General features: G+C 23.6%; 3 protein-coding genes across 4 annotated transcripts; 2 read left to right on the top strand and 1 right to left on the bottom strand.

The window, feature by feature from the left end:
* Positions 1-12,030: 12,030 nt before the first annotated feature.
* LOC122712460 (autophagy-related protein 13) lies at positions 12,031-14,798 on the top strand. 2 transcript variants are annotated; one of them, XM_043932168.1, is made up of 5 exons: positions 12,031-12,845; positions 13,186-13,534; positions 13,606-13,789; positions 13,874-14,198; positions 14,284-14,798. In XM_043932168.1, the coding sequence occupies exons 1-5, from the start codon at positions 12,693-12,695 to the stop codon at positions 14,494-14,496; spliced, it is 1,224 nt and encodes a 407-aa protein (XP_043788103.1). In that variant the 5' UTR covers positions 12,031-12,692; the 3' UTR covers positions 14,497-14,798. The 2 variants fall into 2 exon arrangements, with proteins under 2 accessions (XP_043788103.1, XP_043788095.1); XM_043932160.1 differs by having other exon boundaries at positions 13,874-14,207.
* A 761-nt stretch (positions 14,799-15,559) lies between these two features.
* On the top strand, positions 15,560-17,225 carry LOC122712452 (ubiquitin carboxyl-terminal hydrolase isozyme L5). Its single transcript, XM_043932147.1, has 6 exons — positions 15,560-15,649; positions 15,841-15,904; positions 16,132-16,237; positions 16,309-16,496; positions 16,589-16,786; positions 16,867-17,225. Exons 1-6 carry the CDS (start codon positions 15,574-15,576, stop codon positions 17,168-17,170), a joined length of 936 nt encoding a protein of 311 aa, XP_043788082.1. The 5' UTR covers positions 15,560-15,573; the 3' UTR covers positions 17,171-17,225.
* A 70-nt stretch (positions 17,226-17,295) lies between these two features.
* Positions 17,296-20,308, bottom strand: LOC122714245. Its single transcript, XM_043935438.1, has 8 exons — positions 20,304-20,308; positions 18,993-19,833; positions 18,718-18,909; positions 18,451-18,644; positions 18,129-18,298; positions 17,804-18,056; positions 17,572-17,723; positions 17,296-17,491 (listed from the first exon to the last, which is right to left on the bottom strand). Exons 1-8 carry the CDS (start codon positions 20,306-20,308, stop codon positions 17,352-17,354), a joined length of 1,947 nt encoding a protein of 648 aa, XP_043791373.1. The 3' UTR covers positions 17,296-17,351.
* Positions 20,309-20,441: the final 133 nt, after the last annotated feature.

Genomic DNA, 20,441 nt, shown 5'->3' with positions numbered 1-20,441 from the left:
ATTATACGCAAAATCACTGGTTGTCTGGATCTGGAAACAAACCAAAGAACGGTGAAATGTGAATCGATCTATTTGCTTTTAACTCTTACCAAAGGAGGGAAACAGTTTCGAACGATGCGTCGATAAATATTTATATAGGTAAATTAAAGTGAAATTTTGCCAAATATATATTCTGCCTACTATACATATATGCTTTTTTTCAAGAATGTTATATATGTTTACTAGAATTAATCGAATAATATGTTTACTAAAATTAATCGGAAATTTTAATAATTAAATTTTTATGCTCTTTTTTTTTATGAGAAAAAGATTTATCATAAAAAGTTTGTTGAATTAATCTACAAATATATATATATATATATATTTCGTATATACATAAACTCCAGTAAGGAAAATAATTATACAACAATTTTATTGGAACATTCATTAGGAATAAAGGCGCTATAAATAAAATTGACTTTAAATCAACATATGTTATATCTCATTTTACAATTTAATAGCCGTATCAATTGTATTTTCGTGCTCCTCAAATCTCGTGCTCGTTTAGATTATTTCACGTGATAAATTATCCGAAGTAAAATGAACAAAAAAAACTGGAAATCGTACAATACATGTTAAAAGTGCAGAATTATGGATTATTGATTCTGAAATTTCAAGGCAACTGTAATTTATTTCATTCTCTTCTCATTCTTAAATGTAAGACGAGAGAAATATTTTCCTTGCTTGAAACTGAATCAAAAATTACGAAATATATATAATATGTTCATTCATTCTTTGTCCAAACAATAAATATAGAATGCAGATACTATTTTAAGATATAAATGGATTAAAAGTCACTGGTTCCTTTGATAATTTTATGACGTAAGTCATTGATTTAAAAATTTTATTATTTATGTAACGATCAATAACTTTAATTTAGCGTGTAATTAAATTTCTAATAGTTTCTAAAAAAAAATATTTTACTTATATAATTAATGATTTTGAAATAAACAATATTTACTTTCGTACGATTTATTGATTTAATCAATAATGTGTAAGATTATCGTTATAATGCGTCATTTTTAACGTGGTGGATAATATTTAAATACTGATTTCGAAGTATTCAAATATATATTACTCAAAATATTTTTATATGAATTGCTATCATTAAATATTAAAAAAAAATATTGATTATAACTTATGAAGAATATATTTTTAATCTTAACTTTTTTTTACGAAATTTATTATCTTTAGATTTTGATTTCAGATATATATCATTACTCTTTAAATATCGTTTTCTTAAAAATCTCTAATTTTATCATATAAAATATAAAGAAGAATTATTAATTTTCTAATATTTAGACAAAATGCGTAATTATTTTTGCAAACGATCATTATTAAATCTATATAGATATATTTATAACTATTATTAATGAATAATATAGAATAATCATATAATATGAAAAATGAATTTTTTTCTTGGCAAACATGAAAAAAACTCAACTTGTCGCATATTTAGAGATCCACAGATAGATCTCTCCATTTAAGTGTGATTTGAGAGCTCCTACCTCCGAATAAAATCATAAAACCAGTTTAAACGATTTTTATTGAAATTCATACGAACCAGTCTAATTTATTTTGAACGAAATAAAGTATAATCGGCACTTTCCTGTCGTAACTTAAACTTGGTTCTTTAACAAATAAGTATTCGTGATAGGTGAATCACGCAATTTTGCATATTTTCCACTTCCCGTTTCATTGACATCACAGAAATAATCACATATGCACGTGTCAGCAGTCAAGATTAGACAATTTTATGATCTCATCGTTATTTATTTCGAGCCTATTACATTCTCTCAGGGATCAGGGTTAATAACATCGTTGACACCTTGCTGTCGAAATATGCGCAGATTATAATGTCGCGTCTCAATTATTTTCTTTTTTTTTCTTCTTTTTTTTTTTTTTTTTTTTTTTTTTCATTTTGTCTTTTCTACATCCATCACTTTGACACTGACGTGTCTATGTCATTTTGGAATGCACGCAATATCGTTTTACGCGTAATAAGCAACTTTTGTTAACAATATATCGATAAACGTGTTACATTGTATGACGATGTATCTTTTTGTTCTTTTATCGGAATATAGTCTGAAACTTATGAGAAAAATTAAAAAATTAAAAAATTAAAAAATAATTTTGCGAAATTGCAAAGATTATTGCAAAGATCAATACAATACAAAAAAAACACGATGTGTACGAAGTGCAATATAATATACGTTCTAATTTTCCTTCACAACTGTATTATTCACAACCAACAATTTGCACAAGGAATACCTACGATACTCATCAGATCGGATCAATAAATATTCTCGCGTTAAATGTTCCCGCGTAATAATCTCGTTTCCGTTTCTTCGCGACAAGATTTCTCGCGATGGAATCCTAGAGAAACGGCATCCGTTCAACTGGCGTCCGTTTGTCAAATAAAAAATTAAAATCGAAACCGGTCGACACGATCCTTAATTATATTTATTCGAATCGAGTCGTTCAACCTCCGGTTTAACGTTCGCGTAATCAAAGTCGTATGCTCGTGCGTCTCTCGTCGCCTAATAATAAATATAATACGGGCACAGGTCCGTAATTAGAAACGAAAGAACAAATTGTGAACTTTGGTTATTCGTTCGATCATCGTATAAATTGGTATCAATCCATTTGCCCAATTTGTGATCGGGGTTAAGGGAATCGTTGACTCCTCTTTTCGAATAAATTGCCGCAGACGTCTCTTTCACCTATGTCAATTACCGAATCAGCTGTCGATGTGCCTCAATCCGATTGGCGTATTAAAATTATCGAGCAGTATAATAAGAGTTATGTAATCATGCGATTATTATGTAATTAATTTTTAATTTTTTTTTTTTTTTTATTACACTTGATCGTCTAGGTTTTGCGAATTTAATCTGCGAACGAGACAAACAAAGATTATTTTTAACGCCGAGACGCGTGCTTCGCTTTTTTTAGAGATCAATGTTTTTGTGGCCTCGATGCGGTTTCGATATCGAAGTTTGAAACTGGTGCATCGGTGATGATATAATGTTTATAAAGGAATAATACTTTTGTATTTAATGAATAAACTACGGATGTTTGTCCAAAATCAAATATTTCTGAATATGAGCAAAGAAATCGAGGTTAAATAAAGATTTATTTCGTTTTTCTAATATAGCGTAACGTATCCTCGATTGTCTTATTCCGTATCTTTTTGTGAATTTTCAAATTTTGTATAAATATTTATCAGTCTATTAATAAGTTTTTGAAACGAAATTAATTTGATTATTCATTTAACCTAAAATATACAATTAATTATATAAAAAATATATAATTATCATATCTATTTTTGAATTTTTAAATTTTTAAATCCATGTGATAAAAAGTTCGAACAGTTCGCTTCAATCAATAAATAATTTTTTTTTTCTTCTACTAATTTCTATATATTTTTGAGTGTCCCAATATTTTCGAAAAAACATAACTAAAAGTCACGTTTTTCATTAATCACAATATAAAATCGACCAGAAACAGCTAATATAATCATTCACTTTGAGAAATATTCTATGTTAAATAACGAGATAAGAACTTGTTTTAAGGAACTAACTTGTTTCAAGGAAAAGAAAAAAACTATATAGTCCTTTCTGATAATAAATAAAAAAAAAGCATTCAGATAACATGGAAAAAAGGATTTGAAAGTTCGTATGGAAATAAATGTCAGGATACAATTTATTTACAACTCCATTAAAGATTAATCATAATTCGTGAATAAATATTTCAATAAAATCACACACTTTTATATATTAATTCTAATCTTTATCTCGAATCATATTTTAAAACATTACAGAATGTCCAAAATTTGAATTTGAATTACGATTAAATCGCTACATAAAAAATATCTTAAGGATAACTCTTTATAAATATCAATCATACTCAATAATATCAATCATTACTCAATATTCTTTCGTAAAATATCTTTCCTTTTGAGGTTCAAATAAAAAGCCAACACGAGTTACATATCTCAATTGTATTAAAACGAAAAATATTACTATTTTGTATTGCGTCATGTCTTTTCATATGCAAAAACAGCATGGAGTTGATATAATATTTCTTTTATGCGCAATAGTTACATACCATTTATACACACGTTGTATCTATGATCATGGTGTTCTGTCTCGAAAATGTAAAACATTAACGACGTGTGTCACATTTGTAACTTATGACGTGATGTCTCGTCCTCGAATGCCAAAACCAATTACTTATCTCTAGTTTCTTCTATTCATTCTTCTATTCATTCTTACATAATTGTAAAATTATTAAAAACCAAGCGGAAATATCAATAATCCTCATATAATTAATGACGCTGATTATTTTCATACGTCAATCTTACATGTACATCAAATTAGAGAGACATCAAGGATGTCAAATATGTCAGTACTGCAGTCTTGTCCCCAGTACAGTGATTAAATTAAAGTGACAACATTGTTCTCTTATTAACTATAATCACTATAAATTCAATATGTGATTATGCATGTGAGATCGTTCACGACGCATATTTTCGTATGGCGTCGTGTAAAAGATCGCGCGACAATCAAATACGAAACCGTCGACCAGTGGCGCAGCAAAGCTTTATCACGGCAATACGATATTGCGCTCAAGATTTGAACTTTGCGACGCTGATATCGTAGGTAACGTGAAACTACTCGGCTAGCTCTGTTTCGCAACGTGTTCACAAGGAAGAAAATTTTCCACTACGAGGCCAATCGCCAGGATTTCGCTGAGCTTTGTACTTATTTGGTTTCCTTCGTCCACGACGTTTAACTGGAATGATCCTGTTTGTTCTCAGTCGATCTTTCTATTTCATTGTATTCGTATGTCATATGGTCGTTGAAACATTCCATAGATTTAATGATAAGGGAATGAGAAGAAAAAAATGAAGTGTCGAGGATCTACTTCCTAGTGTTCTAGTTGAATAAATATATAGGTTAGGAATAAGATGTATGTGACCTCTATGTGGTGCATTGAGAACACAGTTTTGATGTTATACATCGCGGGAATATTAGAATTTTTATCTATTATATAATTTATATTTGAATGGAATAAAGATTGCTTAAGTAATATATACAAATATGTATCGTACATTGTATATTATTGAAAATAAGTGAATGGTTGTTGACTCCGATGTGACTATTATATCGCTCGAAAGATATTTAAACTATGTTTATATTTAAAATAAATATTACATGATTATATAGAGAATAATTGAGGATCATAAAATTTAAATCCGTATAATCTGGTACGTGATTAATCAACATTTCATTATGATTTTATATTTACATTTATTATGTTTATTTACATTATTATAGAGATTGAATATATTCTTTTTTTTTTTTTGACATTTTCATAAATTATATGACATCATATCTTTTAATGCATAAATAAATGCAGTATAAAAATCTGATAAAATTCTAATATATATTCTCAAATTTTGTATGACCATTTTAATTGATTTCAATTACTTGTCCATCAAGATTTTTTCATCGTATTAACATTTATCCATGGATATGTAATAAACAACAATATTTTATACAAATAAAATCAAAGGCAAACAAATATTACATTTGAATATATTAAAAAAATATTCAATTTGTCAAAATATCATTAATGTTTTATGAAAATAATGTATTTTTCATAAAACATTAAAGACACGATGATTTATCAATCCAATGATAAATCCAATGATAAGGATCAATAATATTTAAGATGTTCAAAAATTGTGCAGAATTCAAAAAAAAAAGAGAATGTGAAGGCGCCTTAGTGTCGCAATCGATGTTTACTGAATCTGTATATAGGTCGCAATAAGATAGATGGACGATGATGACGCAGATATATGCAAAAAATTCGCGAAAGTATTACAACGATATTGGTCCTTCGCCCACGTGATCTCTCTTGAATTGAGCACGTGTGTACATCCAGGTCAGATTTGGTTAAATCGCTTATTTCTAGGATGAAAACTACCCTTGGTACAAAACAATTTATCCTTGAGCCTTGAACTTTGTTCTCAATGGAGAAACCGTGCCATAATGTGTTCTTCTATGACGCTGTTTACTTACATTGCATCACTTCAATTGTTTCCCATCGAAGACGATATTAATACACATATACGAATTCTATAATTCATACATTCATTCATTTCATTTATGATATAAATATATGTTGTTATTTTTATTATTTTATATAGAGCGTTATGTAAGATCCAAAATTATTTTATATTTCTTTTTTCTATCTACTATTTTTCCTTAAGAAGAGAAGCTTGTTTAATAAAAATTAGTTAGTTTAGTAAAAGCTTTAATAAAATATATAAATTTTTTAAATTATCGATCATAGAAAAGTATTAATTCATTTTAAAGAATTTTATTTATTAAATTTATCTCTTTGAAGCATTTCTTTTTTTAGTTACTTTTAAAAATTATTTTTATTTTAATTAAAAAAATTTCTTGACAAATTTCTTAAAAAATTCTTGAATTCTTTTTCAGAGAAATAGATTTGTTTATATATATATACATATTTGTCTTCGAATATTGTAAATAATAATTTATATTACAAATTTTATATTTGAAATTATCACCAAAATCGATTATTAAAATTGTATGGTTTATGAACACTCTGTATACATCACTTCTTTCAAGTGTTATTACTTGCATACAGATCCTTCCTACGTACAATATACTTCAAGACAAATTGTATTATTATCACTTATGAAAATCATTCTCAATTGATTAGTCTCCTTCTTATGATTTATTGCTGTTGTTAATGGATAGCAGAGATTGATCAGCAAACATTTATTAATTTATTATTAAACTAGAAATAAATAAAGTCTATCCATTGATTTAAACTGGATAAGCATCATTCTTATTATGTTGCAATGAATGAAAATATATTTTATCCATCATTTAATCAATTAAGTCAATAATAGAGTAATATTGTGTGATATATCCATTCGATATAAGTGCCTGAAAATATATATGAAGAAATAGATTTCTAAAAATTGACTGGCGTTATCTATTTCTGACTTGACTGATTCTTCTATGCCCTTCTGTATCAAAGATAAAAGTGAGAAATAGATAGTGATGAAATGAAAGTGAAATAGAAGAGAGTGTAATAAATCAGGTCATTCTTTAGAAATTAAAATTAATACGAAATTTGATATAAATATAATTATAATATCATTTTATTCATAATCTTAATAATTCGATATTAATATGGCCATATTTTGCATCGATTTAACTTGATTTTTGATATATAATGTTCATTAATCTTTTACATTTATATTACATCCGTGCGATAAAATTCAAATTTAATAATTAAAATTAATAATTGTAATTCAAAAATTAAGGATTAAGCGATTCGTAATTATAAAATCTATAAACTATTTTATCTATGGTATCTTATTGTTTAAAAAAATTCAGGTATTTAAAAAATACGTGTAAAATTTCATCATTTGTTTTTAAAACATATTTACATCTCGTGTATGTAAGATTTTTATTATATTATTAAAAGCTAGAACGTGAAATTAAAATTCCGAGGAACTGTTATGTAATTCTTCGTACGATTATATAACGTACAATTGAAACATTTTCGTATTACCACAAATATTGACAATTAATAATTTTATGAATGTGTAAACAATTATTTCAAATATTTTAACAATTGAATCTTTTATTTTTATTATGGCAAAAAATGTGTAAGAAGTTTATTATATTTATTACATATATTTTTGAAAATATAATAAGTATATACAAGATAAGAATAAGAAATCAAAGTATCAAAATATCTACTTAAAGTTATTGAAAATTTCTTGATAATTTCGAGTTACGCAATAATTATAAGAAAAAATATTAAAAAAGAAAATTGTCACCTTCAATTTTTTGTAGTTTTCGATTTTTTTATTTTACATAATGAAACTTAATAACGCGCTATCAAATCGGGCAAGGAATAATCGATTCATGATAATTATAATTGGCACTTAAATATCGTTTGCTTGCTCTGTTATCTTTATAAAATATTAGCGAAAACGCAGCAGCACGTGCTTATATTGCAGTCATAAACGTGACTTCATGTTATAGATATGCCTGTACGAAATTCGACCTTGTATTCTATCTATCGCTTGCGTGGTTTTTTCAATTTTAATGCGTAGATCGTGGTTTCAAACTTTTTTTGTAGATAAATGCTAATAAAATTTTCTTTTTTCTATATTATTTCATTATATATATTTCACATTTAAATCAATTATTAATAAATTAATGGTTGTCTTTCGCTTGAATATCAAAAATTATTGATTTTTTTTCATATCTTTCGATAATATATAATAAGTAAATTCCAAAAATATTACTTTTAACTCTAGAAATTCACTAATTTAAAAATTATACATATGAAAAACTTACTGTTAATATAATATTTAATGAGAACAATCGATGTTTACAGATAAGTTTCATCATCTGTAGTGATAACAAAAAACAGATATCTATTCTAACTCGTTGATGGGACTGTAGGTAATGTAGATTTTTAGTTTTCCGTAAATATTTCAAATGAAATATTAATTGTTAATTAAATTTTTATGTATTAAAATAAAGTTTTGGATTTACTATGTCTGTATCTAATCTAATATCAATATTAGATTATATATTAATATATATATTAATTTAAACATTCAATGTTAATAAAATGATTTCCTAATATTAAAACTTATATTTTTTGTAATCTAATACTTAATTTGGAATAAATCGATATTTCAATAAATTACTAAATAATTCTCTAAAAGACTTAATTTCTATAAATTTAAAAAATATATATATTTTATATATAATATATAAAAAATTAAATTTAATATTATTATATGATAATAATAATATTTTAATATAATAATTTTTAATTATAATAATAATCTCAGTATTAAAATGAAATTTATTAAAATGTAATTTTGTTAAGCAAAAATATTATAGATTTTTGGATAGTCTAATAAAAAATTAAAAATTATTAATTACTAGCTAATTATTCGTGAAATTATAGAAACATAACCTCTAAAATTATATTTGCAATTTTTTCGTTGCTTTTCATTTTTAAACAAAATATTAAATAATAAAAGATCAACTTTTCTACGCGATAGATATTCATTATGTGATTAATCAAATCAAATTCATGTAAATGCACAGTCAGTCGAACGAAGAATTGATCGAACGAAGTACATTTCTAATACAAAAGCGTGTAAGTCTTGCAAACGTTGTGGCAAACGTTCAACCGGGCCCCTTAGGCCTTCTTATCTTGGGAGGGGACCAGGCCACGCGAGGCCTCTCGAACTCTGAGTACATTTCCTATCAAAAGTATACGATGTTTTTAATATAGATCAAAAAGTTCTATTTTCTAAATATTGCGATGATATTTCGAATTTAAAATTCCTAACTTGTTCTTTCTATATCAGAGAAAAGTTGAAAACACGTTCTTTCCTTTTATGTCATTTCATGGCCATTTCATGTTCTCATTATGTCACTATTTCCATTCTTATATTTTATTCACATAAAAGATTTTACATTTTGATGCAAAAAAATTTATATTAAATTTATATAGTACATTTTTATTTATAGTATATTTTAATATTTTACTAAAAAAATAAAATAAAATTTATATTTTTATAAAATATAAAGTATTTTTATGTTCTTGTTGTAACAGAATTTATTTTGGATTAAAATCTATATATTATTTTAAAAATAAAATCATTTATCATTACAATTGTTTATAATTTTAGTCATGCCGATTAAATGAGAATAAAATCAATTTATATTTATAAAAAATATTTATAAAAAAAATTTATTTATTTTTTATATTAAAATTATTATGATACAAATTGCGATGTATATATCTGTTATATTGAAAATTTCTTAAATGGAAAAATAATGGTATTCTTAAATTATGAAATCTTAGTTAAGAAATCTTAGTATTTTTTGGTTAAGTTTTATTGAAAAAAACAAAAAACAAAAAGATACAAATAATCATATGATTCCATATTTAAATTATTTCATTAAATGTTATTTAATATGCAATAAATATTTATATAAATTATTAAATAATCCAGAATATGATAAATCTAATTAATCGAAACTAATTAATAAAAAAAATGAGAATGGCCTTCGATTTAGTCTTCTGAAAGATGCAATCTGGTTTTTAGGCGCGGCTATGAAGCGTCTACAAGACGGTGGCAACAGAGTGCTTCAGTGGAAATTTCCATTGCAGTTGGCATGCTGTGTGCTATAACTGTACAGTCCATTATAAAAGTAGCAGTTTTCTTATAAATCTTATAAATTATTATAAGTATTATAAAAAATTGTTCATTATTCTTTGTAATATAAATATTATATTTTTTAATATATTTTTTATAAAACTTAGTTTTTAAAACTATAATATATAATTTATTTTTTTTTTATTTATTTTATTTTCTCATCGAATCTATAATTCTTTATTTGTGTTTTTTCATTTTCGCTTTTATCTCTATCATTTTTTCTAATAGACACTTTAATATTTCCTAAAATTTGTTTCTTTTTCTTCTTCTTTCTATCTTTTTTTCTTCTATATTTATTGCGCTATTTTTTAAATTTTAAATTATTTATTCATGTATTTGAAAAATTCTTTGATCATTTTTTCATTTTTTTCAAAGATTATTCTCTATTTTCTCTTATTCTCTATTTTTTTAAAGTTATTCTTTTTCTTCTCGTTAATACGCTAATTACACTTGTTGTATCTTTTGCTTAATATAATTGCTTAATATAATTCAATTTAAACTTTTGTTTTTTCTTTCTTTTTCTTTCCTGTTTTTTTTTCTTTTTCTAAATTTTTTCTATTTCCTTGTATGATTATAATAATTATTTTCCACATTCCTGTTCCTACTATTAATTCTCATTTTTCACCAATATTTTTTTTAATTTTTTTTCCATTTATCTAAGTAATTGAAAAGAAATTATTTACGAATATTCCAGGATTGTCATGAAGTCATTATCAATTATATTGAAAAGGAGTAAAGTTTTAGAATCTTATATTTTAATCTAAAAATAATAGCGGGAAGTAACATGACGTGATTGTTATGCCATCTATCGGAATGCGCAAAGAATCTGACGTGAAATGCACACAAAAATAATAAGAATAAACTAACAAAATTAGACTAACGCCATCTATGTAATATTTCATAGTACTACAGTTACCGCGTATTATCATATATTATATATGTAAATAATTAATTTAATTATAAATAAAAATAAATTTTATATATAATTATAGATATATAAAAATATATAATAATATATAAGAACATATAAAAACATATTTATTGAATATTGTTATTAGAATATATTTTATGATTAATTTAATTTTATTTTTATTTTAATTATATTATTATTATATCTCATATTTCAGTGAATTTATTTAAATAATTTAAATTTGTGCTTTATTTAAAAAAAAAAATAAAATAATGTATATTTTATTTTTTTTTTAGCAAAGTAATGTTATAAATGATCTGAAAAAAATAAATTATAACTAAATTTTTATACAAAACAATCAAATTGAAAAATATAGGAACAATATAAAAAATGAAAAATTTTTTTTAAAATAATTAAAAAGAAAATATACAAATAGTATTATATTTTATAATTTAATGATATTTTAGTTCATCAATTGTTGAACACTTCAATTAACCAATCAAATGATAGAACATTTGTACCATTTATATCTACAATACCATTATGTATACAATAATTTTTTTAAGAATTAAAATCAAGACTAATTTATAATCAAGTAAAATAATTAATAGTAATAATGAATTTGACATGTTGTTAAATGATTTAAAAAATTATATATTTTAATATCATATAATTATATTTATTTTTCATATGTAATGTACAAAATAATATATATGGTCTATGCTGACTCTTATTTTCTGAACGCGGTGTAATTCTGCAATTCGAAATTTACAAATTTTGAATTCTTGATAAAAAAGTATTTTTCGTTCTCTCTATCTTTCTTGTTTTAATCATAAATTATATTTAACAAAATTAACTTACTTCTGACTCAGCAAATTAATAATTATATATTATTCATGTGAACGCTTCTTATGTTAAGGTAATTGCTATACGAAACACGATCGATCTTACAGTGTGTCATAAAAATAGTGAAATAAGAACTATATTTGATATTACTATCGTTATACATTTTTTCGAGAAAAGTGATATTCAGATTGATCAATTAATTCGAATAAAATTTTCGAATTTGTTTTTATAACTAATCTACGAAAAACTAGATTCTAATTAATAGAATCAATCTAATACCTATCGTCTGCCACGCAGCTGTTGCAACACAATGCAGCGATATGATGTTTATCCTATTGTCAAATTATTGTTTTTTGGTTGCAATATCTGCATTAACAAATCATAGGAAAAAAAGAAATCATTTGCTAATTCAAATGCAATGGTTTACATATATGAATGTCAAAAACTATCTCATCATGTAGTTTTACAAATAAGAAGAGATGCTTTGGCATATTCAAAATTTTATAAAGTTTAGTGGAATTGGATATTTTTGAGCACATATCTGTGTTTTATCAAAAGAAATTTCATAAAAATATAATTAATAGCATTAAAATGTCCACATTAAAATTGAGCATGCAAGATAAAAAGGATTTGGATAAATTCACCAAATTTTTGGCATTAAAAGCTGCTCAAATTATTGTGCAGTCGAGGTCAGGTGAAAAGGTCAGCACAAAGTGCAAGCCAAATTCATCTGGAACAGATTGGGTAAGCTTTTCTATATGATAACTTTATAATAATATATATTACAGATAATTTATATATTTATTTCTCAAATTAATTTAACATAAAATTTATTTTTTAATTTTTTCTTTCTTCTAAATTCACATATTTTATTTATATAATACATTTAAAAAGTTAAATTATTATCTTTTATTACTTAAGAAAAATTTATAAATTTATATAAAATTTTATGAAATAACAAATATATAAATAATTTTATTTAATATATTTAGAAAACATAGTTTTTTATATTAATTAATTAAAATGAATTATTTATTTATTATTTAAAAGTATAATTTTCTATGTGATTATTTTCATTGTACAGTTTAATCTTGCTATTCATGATCTACCAGAAGTTTTGGCTGAAGCCAAAAGAGTATTATGTGGAGAAATAATAAATTCAACCATACCTCTTTGTATTGAAATTTCATTAAGAACCGTTGAAGGTGATACAATGGTTTTAGAAACATGGAGCCTAGGTGTTTTGCCAGAGCATAGTGATCCCACTGTAAGAGTAACTTACACAGTATATAACAGAATGGGTATTTTACTCAAATCATTATTATCTGTATCAAGAATTACTCCAGCTTATAAATTGAGTAGAAGACAAGGTCCAGATTCCTATGTTATTTGTTATAGAATTTATATGGGAGAACCTCAGCTACATACATTAGGTATAAAAAAAAAAAATTTCACTTTTATATCAAAATTTTATTTATTTTGCTTAATATATTACAACTTTTAGGTGATAATTATAAACACGTTAGAGTGGGTCAATTGTGTACACCAGTGGGGACAATTCATTTATCAGTATCATATAGAACAAAAATGACTATATCTCCTACTCATACTGGGCGTGATTCAATAATGTTAAAAAGTGATCATTTTCATTCTGACTTAAGTCCTCGTCATGCTAGATATCAACAAAGGTATTTTATTTAAATATAATTTTTAATTTTTTAGATTATATATTATATTAATCTTTTGTATAAATTTTTTTGTTTATATTTTAGTGAAGAAACTTCAAAATCCCTTAGTGATACTATTAAAGTTGGAGCATTTGTAGTCAATAAACCTGTTACTGTTAATGAAGAAAACTTTGTTATACCAGATGTACCTTTTAGTTCTTTATTAGCTCCTAGACAAACTTCACCTCCTCCAGTCTCAGCAACAGAGACTACATGTACAAAGACTGCAACAACAAATATTACTACAGATAGCAGCAATGGAAATAATGAAAGACTTACAAATGATAATGCAACGTCGAAATGCAACTCGCAAAATGGATCAAGAAGAAGTAGTTGCTCAATGGCTAGTGCCAACGACGATTTTATCATGGTAGATTTGGTAATTAACGTTCCTATCTTTTTAGTATAATAGAAACGTTTGATTTGTCTAAACTCTTTAAATATTGAAATTATAGAAAACTCCTTTCGCCGTTACAAATACTAATAGCGATTTAGGAGCATTTTATCGTGAATGTCAAAGTGCACCTCAACTTCAAGCCTTTATGGAGGAAAGAACGCTTGCAGAACAAGTAGGAGATCTTACAAAACAGTTGGAAACATTTGAAACTAATATGCGGCGGTATGAGGATATTCTGTCGTCATTATGTCAAACAGAAAATAATAATTAATCAAAATCAAACAATGCAATGTTAGGTGCTTCAATGAAAACTGTTAATATATACAACCAGCATATAGTGTCTCATTATAGATTTATGCGATTTTCATTATACACATCACAATATTTCAACAAAAATATTTCAATAAAATTTTAAGCTATTGCTTATGATCATTTATAAGTGAATTGGATTTAATAGTTTAATACATTTAGATAAACATTTATCTATAAATTGAGAATGAAATAATTAAATTATATTGTCAATGTAACTTATATTTGATATATATAGCTTATCAATGTACTTTTTTTTTTACATTTTTTTGCATTAATTCCTTTTATCACGCTAGTAATGATTAAAATTTTTCATTTCAAATTATTTTAATTTACCTCTATATTAATATCATAAAAATTCATTCGCATAAACTATATTCTAAAATTTGTTTACAAACTATGTACTACATATGTACTATTTGTTGAACATTATTAATAATGTGAATTAACGAATGACGGTCAACGATTATTAATATATTTTGAAATTAATTAATTTATTGCTTGTAAATAGTGTAAATTGTATTTTAGTGTTATAATATTAATTAATGATTATGAAAGGATTATATAACTTTTTCATGTTTTATTATTCCAACCACTTAATAAATCAGGCTGTGCTTACAATTTGAGTTAAACTTTTATACTTAAGACACTATACGCAATCCTTAATTATTTAAATAGTGAATCTTATAAGAAGTTTGTAGAATAATAAAAAATTAAAAAATTGAAAATATTGAAATATTTTTATATAAAATTTTATTTTTTTAATTTAATTTTTTATTTTAATTTTATTAAAGTTTTTTATTAAACAATAAACTCCCAATGTATGTATTTTTTTTTATTTTTGTTTTTCTTTTATTTTTGTTATTTATTGATTTTAATTTTTATAACCCTGATTTAGATATTCATGAAAGAAATAATATTCATTATATTATAATATTGCAATGTACATAATTCACTTTATAAATATCTATATTATTCTAATTATAAAAACTATAGTCAATGAGTATTCTATTTTGAATTTACGGTAAATAAATGAAACATGGCGGACTCAGCGGGCAATTGGTGTCTTATCGAAAGCGATCCTGGAGTTTTTACGGAATTAATAAAAGAATTTGGTAAATTGATTGATTTCATTTAAATTTATTTTTTGATTACTTTAAATATATATAATATATATATGATTATGTTAAAAGATTTATGTATATATTTGACAGTTACTTTGAACGCACTTACATTTTAGTAGTATTATTAAGTATTATTTTTTTTGAAATTATAAAGTATTTAATATAATTTTTTTTTTCTAAAGGTGTTCAAGGTGCTCAAGTGGAAGAATTATGGAGTTTAGATGATGAGCAATTTGATAATTTAAAGTAAATCTAATCTATATGACATAACCTATTTAATATTGTATTTCAATTATCAATTAAATTTGTTTTTCATTTTGTGTAATTTTTAAAATTTTTAAAATTAATATTATATATTTATAATTATAAGTTTATTATTATTTAAATATATAAACTAAAAAATAAATTAAATTAATTCATCTTTTTTTTAATATCTTTTTATGATATATTAATAATAATTTCTTATTTATTAGGCCTATACATGGTTTGATATTTTTATTTAAATGGGTGCAAGATGATGAACCTTCTGGAAGTATTGTTTTAGATAATAGGTTGGATAAGATATTTTTTGCAAAACAGGTAATTTTTATATTTTTTATTAAATTTTATTATAATAATCAGATGACAAAAATATTGAAAATAACTTGTAGGTAATTAACAATGCATGTGCAACACAAGCAATTTTGAGTGTATTATTGAATTGTAAACATTCTGATATATCATTGGGACCAAATTTAGAAGAATTTAAAAATTTTTGTCAAAGCTTTGATGCTAATATGAGAGGACTTGCTCTTAGCAATTCTGATGTGATAAGAGAAGTACATAATTCTTTTTCAAGGTATTTTCCATTTATCAATATAATATATATTTTAATAATATTAATAAGTTGTTTAATATAAATTGTTATAATATATAAAATAAATATTGTAGGCAAACAATATTTGAATATGACTCAAAACAAGCATCTAAAGATGATGATGTATTTCATTTTGTGAGCTATGTTCCTATAGATGGACGATTATATGAATTAGATGGATTAAAAGATGGACCTATGGATTTAGGCCCTTGTCCACTTGGAGATCAATGGGTTCAAGCAGCTAAGCCAATAATACAAAAAAGAATAAATAAGTAAATATTTTATAATATTATACAATATAATTTATACAATCATTTATTTCATATAATAATTATGTAATTTACGATTATAGATATAATGAAGGAGAAATACATTTTAATTTAATGGCAATAGTAACAGACAGAAAAACAGTTTATGAACGGCAAATAGCAAATGTCTGTGATCCAACAGAATTAGAACGTTTACAAACATTGATAGAGAAAGAAATTCGAAAATCTAAAAGATATCAGATTGAAAATATCAGAAGAAAGCATAATTATTTGCCATTAATAATGGAATTACTCAAAATGCTTGCTAAAGAAGGAAAATTAGTACCTTTATATCAAAGAGCAAAGGAAAAAGCATTAGAAAAAGAATCAAAAAAAAATAAAGTTTAATTCTTGATTTTTTGAATTGCATAAGAAAAATATTGGAATGCATGTATTATATAAACATTATTCAATAAATTACAATGCCTTTTAATTCCATTTTAAAAATAAATGTAAATATTACAAAATTTTTTTTTTTTTAAATTCATAAATTATGATATTGAAAATATCTTTGTGTAATATTAATTTATTATATATTGATATCTTCATTCAAATCTTCATTTATAATTTTAACTTTACCATTTTTATAAGATAGTCTAGGAAGAAATTTATCCATTGATTCATTTCTTATATTTTGTATTTTTTCATGATATAAATAATGCACAATATCTAAAACATATAAAATTAAAAATATTAAGATTATTATAGAACAAAGCAATATTTATTATTTACTTAATATAGAAACTTACCAGGAAAGTATTTTGTACCTATTTGTATGGAAGCATTTTGGACTAGATAAAGAAATGTTCTACATAAAAAGATAGTAGTAATTCCATCAAAATATTTTGCAACATTTGACCAGACAATTTCTCGAGTGTCTGAAATTCCTTTCCCATATATGCTATAATATAATTTTATATTGCAAAAGAGACTGAGACTATTGTAATATTAATAGAGAAATAAGCAAGTATTTTTACTTACTATTCAATTAATTTTATTTTTATGTCATTTAAATAAATAGGTTCTGGACAAAATAATTGCATATGTAATTGATTTATCCAAAATTTTTTTAGTATTTCATAATTTATATTTAGTTTTCCTTCTAATTTTTGCCAAACAGGTTTTGGAATAATAGCATCTTTTAAATCTTCCACCGTTTCACATAATGTTACATGCATGAAAGTTTTTATAAATTTGCCAATTAATGATAATGTCCATTTTACTTCAGATGTCGCTTTAACAAAAATTAATCAAATAGATTCTATTATTCAAATTATAAAAATTATAACTTCACTAAAAAACTTACATTTTTTATTATTTTTCATCTGTTCTGAAAGCAATTTATAACGTAACCAAATTGAATGTTGTGAACGATTTAATATTTTACTCAATTTTACTAAATTTTTATGTGGTTTTTTTTCATTTTGTTTATTCTCCATACAAGACAAAATTTTCTTATCTTCAGTTAATGTATACCTAAAAAACAAATAATTAGTATAAAATATATAAAAGAAATATGTATAATATATATATATATATATATATATATATATATTAAATTTGAATTATAATAATATAATGATAAATAATTATATTTGAATTATATTGAATTATATTTAACACAATACCTTTGAAAACTTTTTGTTTGGTTTTTATACAAGTATCTAAATCTATGATAAACACTATACAGTGATCTCCATGGTAATCCATTTGCTAAAAATTGAGAAAATTTTTGTCTTTCTTCCATGGTTCTTATATAAAATTTATTTTTATTTTTCATTTGAAGAAATGGTTTTACATTTTCAGAATTCCAATTATGAATCTACAAAATTTAAAACATTTACAAATACAAAAAATTATATATAGAAAAAATATATAAAATTAATCAAACATACTTCACAAAATGCTTTCCAATTATCTTTAATAATTTTATCTTCATTAGGTGTAAATACTCCACTTTTTAGTGGTCCTTGTTCTAAAAATAGTTTTTTCTCTTTTTTTGTTAATGGTTTTGTACCTGCTGTATGTTCAATTTTATGTTGAGCTGGTACTTCATGTATTAATTTTACTTCTAAATTATATAATCTCTAAAAAAATAATAAGTTAATAAAATAATTGATATTATTTATAATATGATATAATTGACATAAAATACATTTTAATTATATACCTTTAATGCATCCTTAGAGAATTCATCTAATTCATCAGCATTTTCCTCTTTTTCTGATAATAATTCAATGTCTAGTTCTCCTAAAATATGATTTATAAAATCATTCTCCACATCACTCTCTTTTTTTATATTATTGGAGCATTTTTTTTTTCGTATTTTTGGGCTAAGTACAGTACATTTGCGTTTTATTTTTTGACTTATATTTTCTGGAGTTATATTAGAATTTTCATCATTTGCAATAAAAAGAGGATCAAATTCTGGATCTTGGGATGTTTCTATGGTTTGTTCAATTTGTGTAGGATCATTCATTGTTGAACAAAAAAATTCTGTATTTATTTTATTTTCTTCAAAATCCATTATGGAATCATGCAACATATCAATAGCTTCCATATCATTTACTTCATTATAACATAATTCAGATTTAATCATATTAGATAATTGATTATAATCATTACTAGATTTTTTTTTTATCTCTTTATCAGATATATTCTCATTATAGAAATATTCATTTTTACATGTTGTTAATGTTTCTGGTAAAAAATTAATATTTTTTGAAACTAATTCTTCTGAATATGTCTCTAAATTAAAATTAAAACTTTGAGAGTAATCTATATTTTCTATTTTAATGTTATTTATTTCTTCTAAATCTCTTAATGCAACATTTTTTTTTGGAGTCTTACATAAATCTTCAATTTTACGTACACTTATTGAATATTGAGTATTATTTTTTACATCAATATTTTGTGTTAATATTCCTCCATTTTCTTTATTCACTTCTTCTGAAGTTTCATTTAATAATATTTGAGATGATTTATAATCATTTAATAATTTATTATTTAATATATGATCTTGTATCTTTTTTTTTTTAAAAACTTCTTTTTTGTTAGCCATTTTTGAATCATAATTTTTTAAATTAAAATATATTACATATTATATAATATAAAATAAAAATTATATAAAAATATTTACATGAACTTACTTAATTTTCACAATATACGTCTCGGTTAATATTCATTAAGAAAAACATAAAAATTAAATTGAATGGTCTTTTAAGATTTTTAATCATAGGTTAAGAAATATATGATAAATTATATTATATAAATTACTATATTTTATATATATATATATACTATAAAAAAAGTTTCTTAGATATAAGAACTATTTCGAATGTATCAATTTATAGAATAAGTTTAACAAGGAAAACAAATATATATATATGTATATATATGTATATATAGTGCCATAAATGAAACTCATAAAAAAAGAATAGAGAAAACTGGAAGAAAGATAAAGTAAGAATTAATTGCTAGCGCCATCTTTTATCAAAGATATATTTTTGAAATTATTTTTCAGAAGTATTCAAGAGATGGTACTAATTTTCAATTCTTATTTTATTCTTTTATCTATTATTTCTCTTCTTGTTTATATTTAGTTTCATTTATAACATTC

This window comes from Apis laboriosa, unplaced genomic scaffold, assembly GCF_014066325.1.
Source record: "Apis laboriosa isolate Shangri-la unplaced genomic scaffold, ASM1406632v1 scaffold112_cov148, whole genome shotgun sequence".
NCBI classification, from domain to species: Eukaryota; Metazoa; Arthropoda; class Insecta; order Hymenoptera; family Apidae; genus Apis; species Apis laboriosa.
Note: the sequence above shows the minus strand (reverse complement) of the source record. Positions and strands in the feature narration are given on the sequence as shown.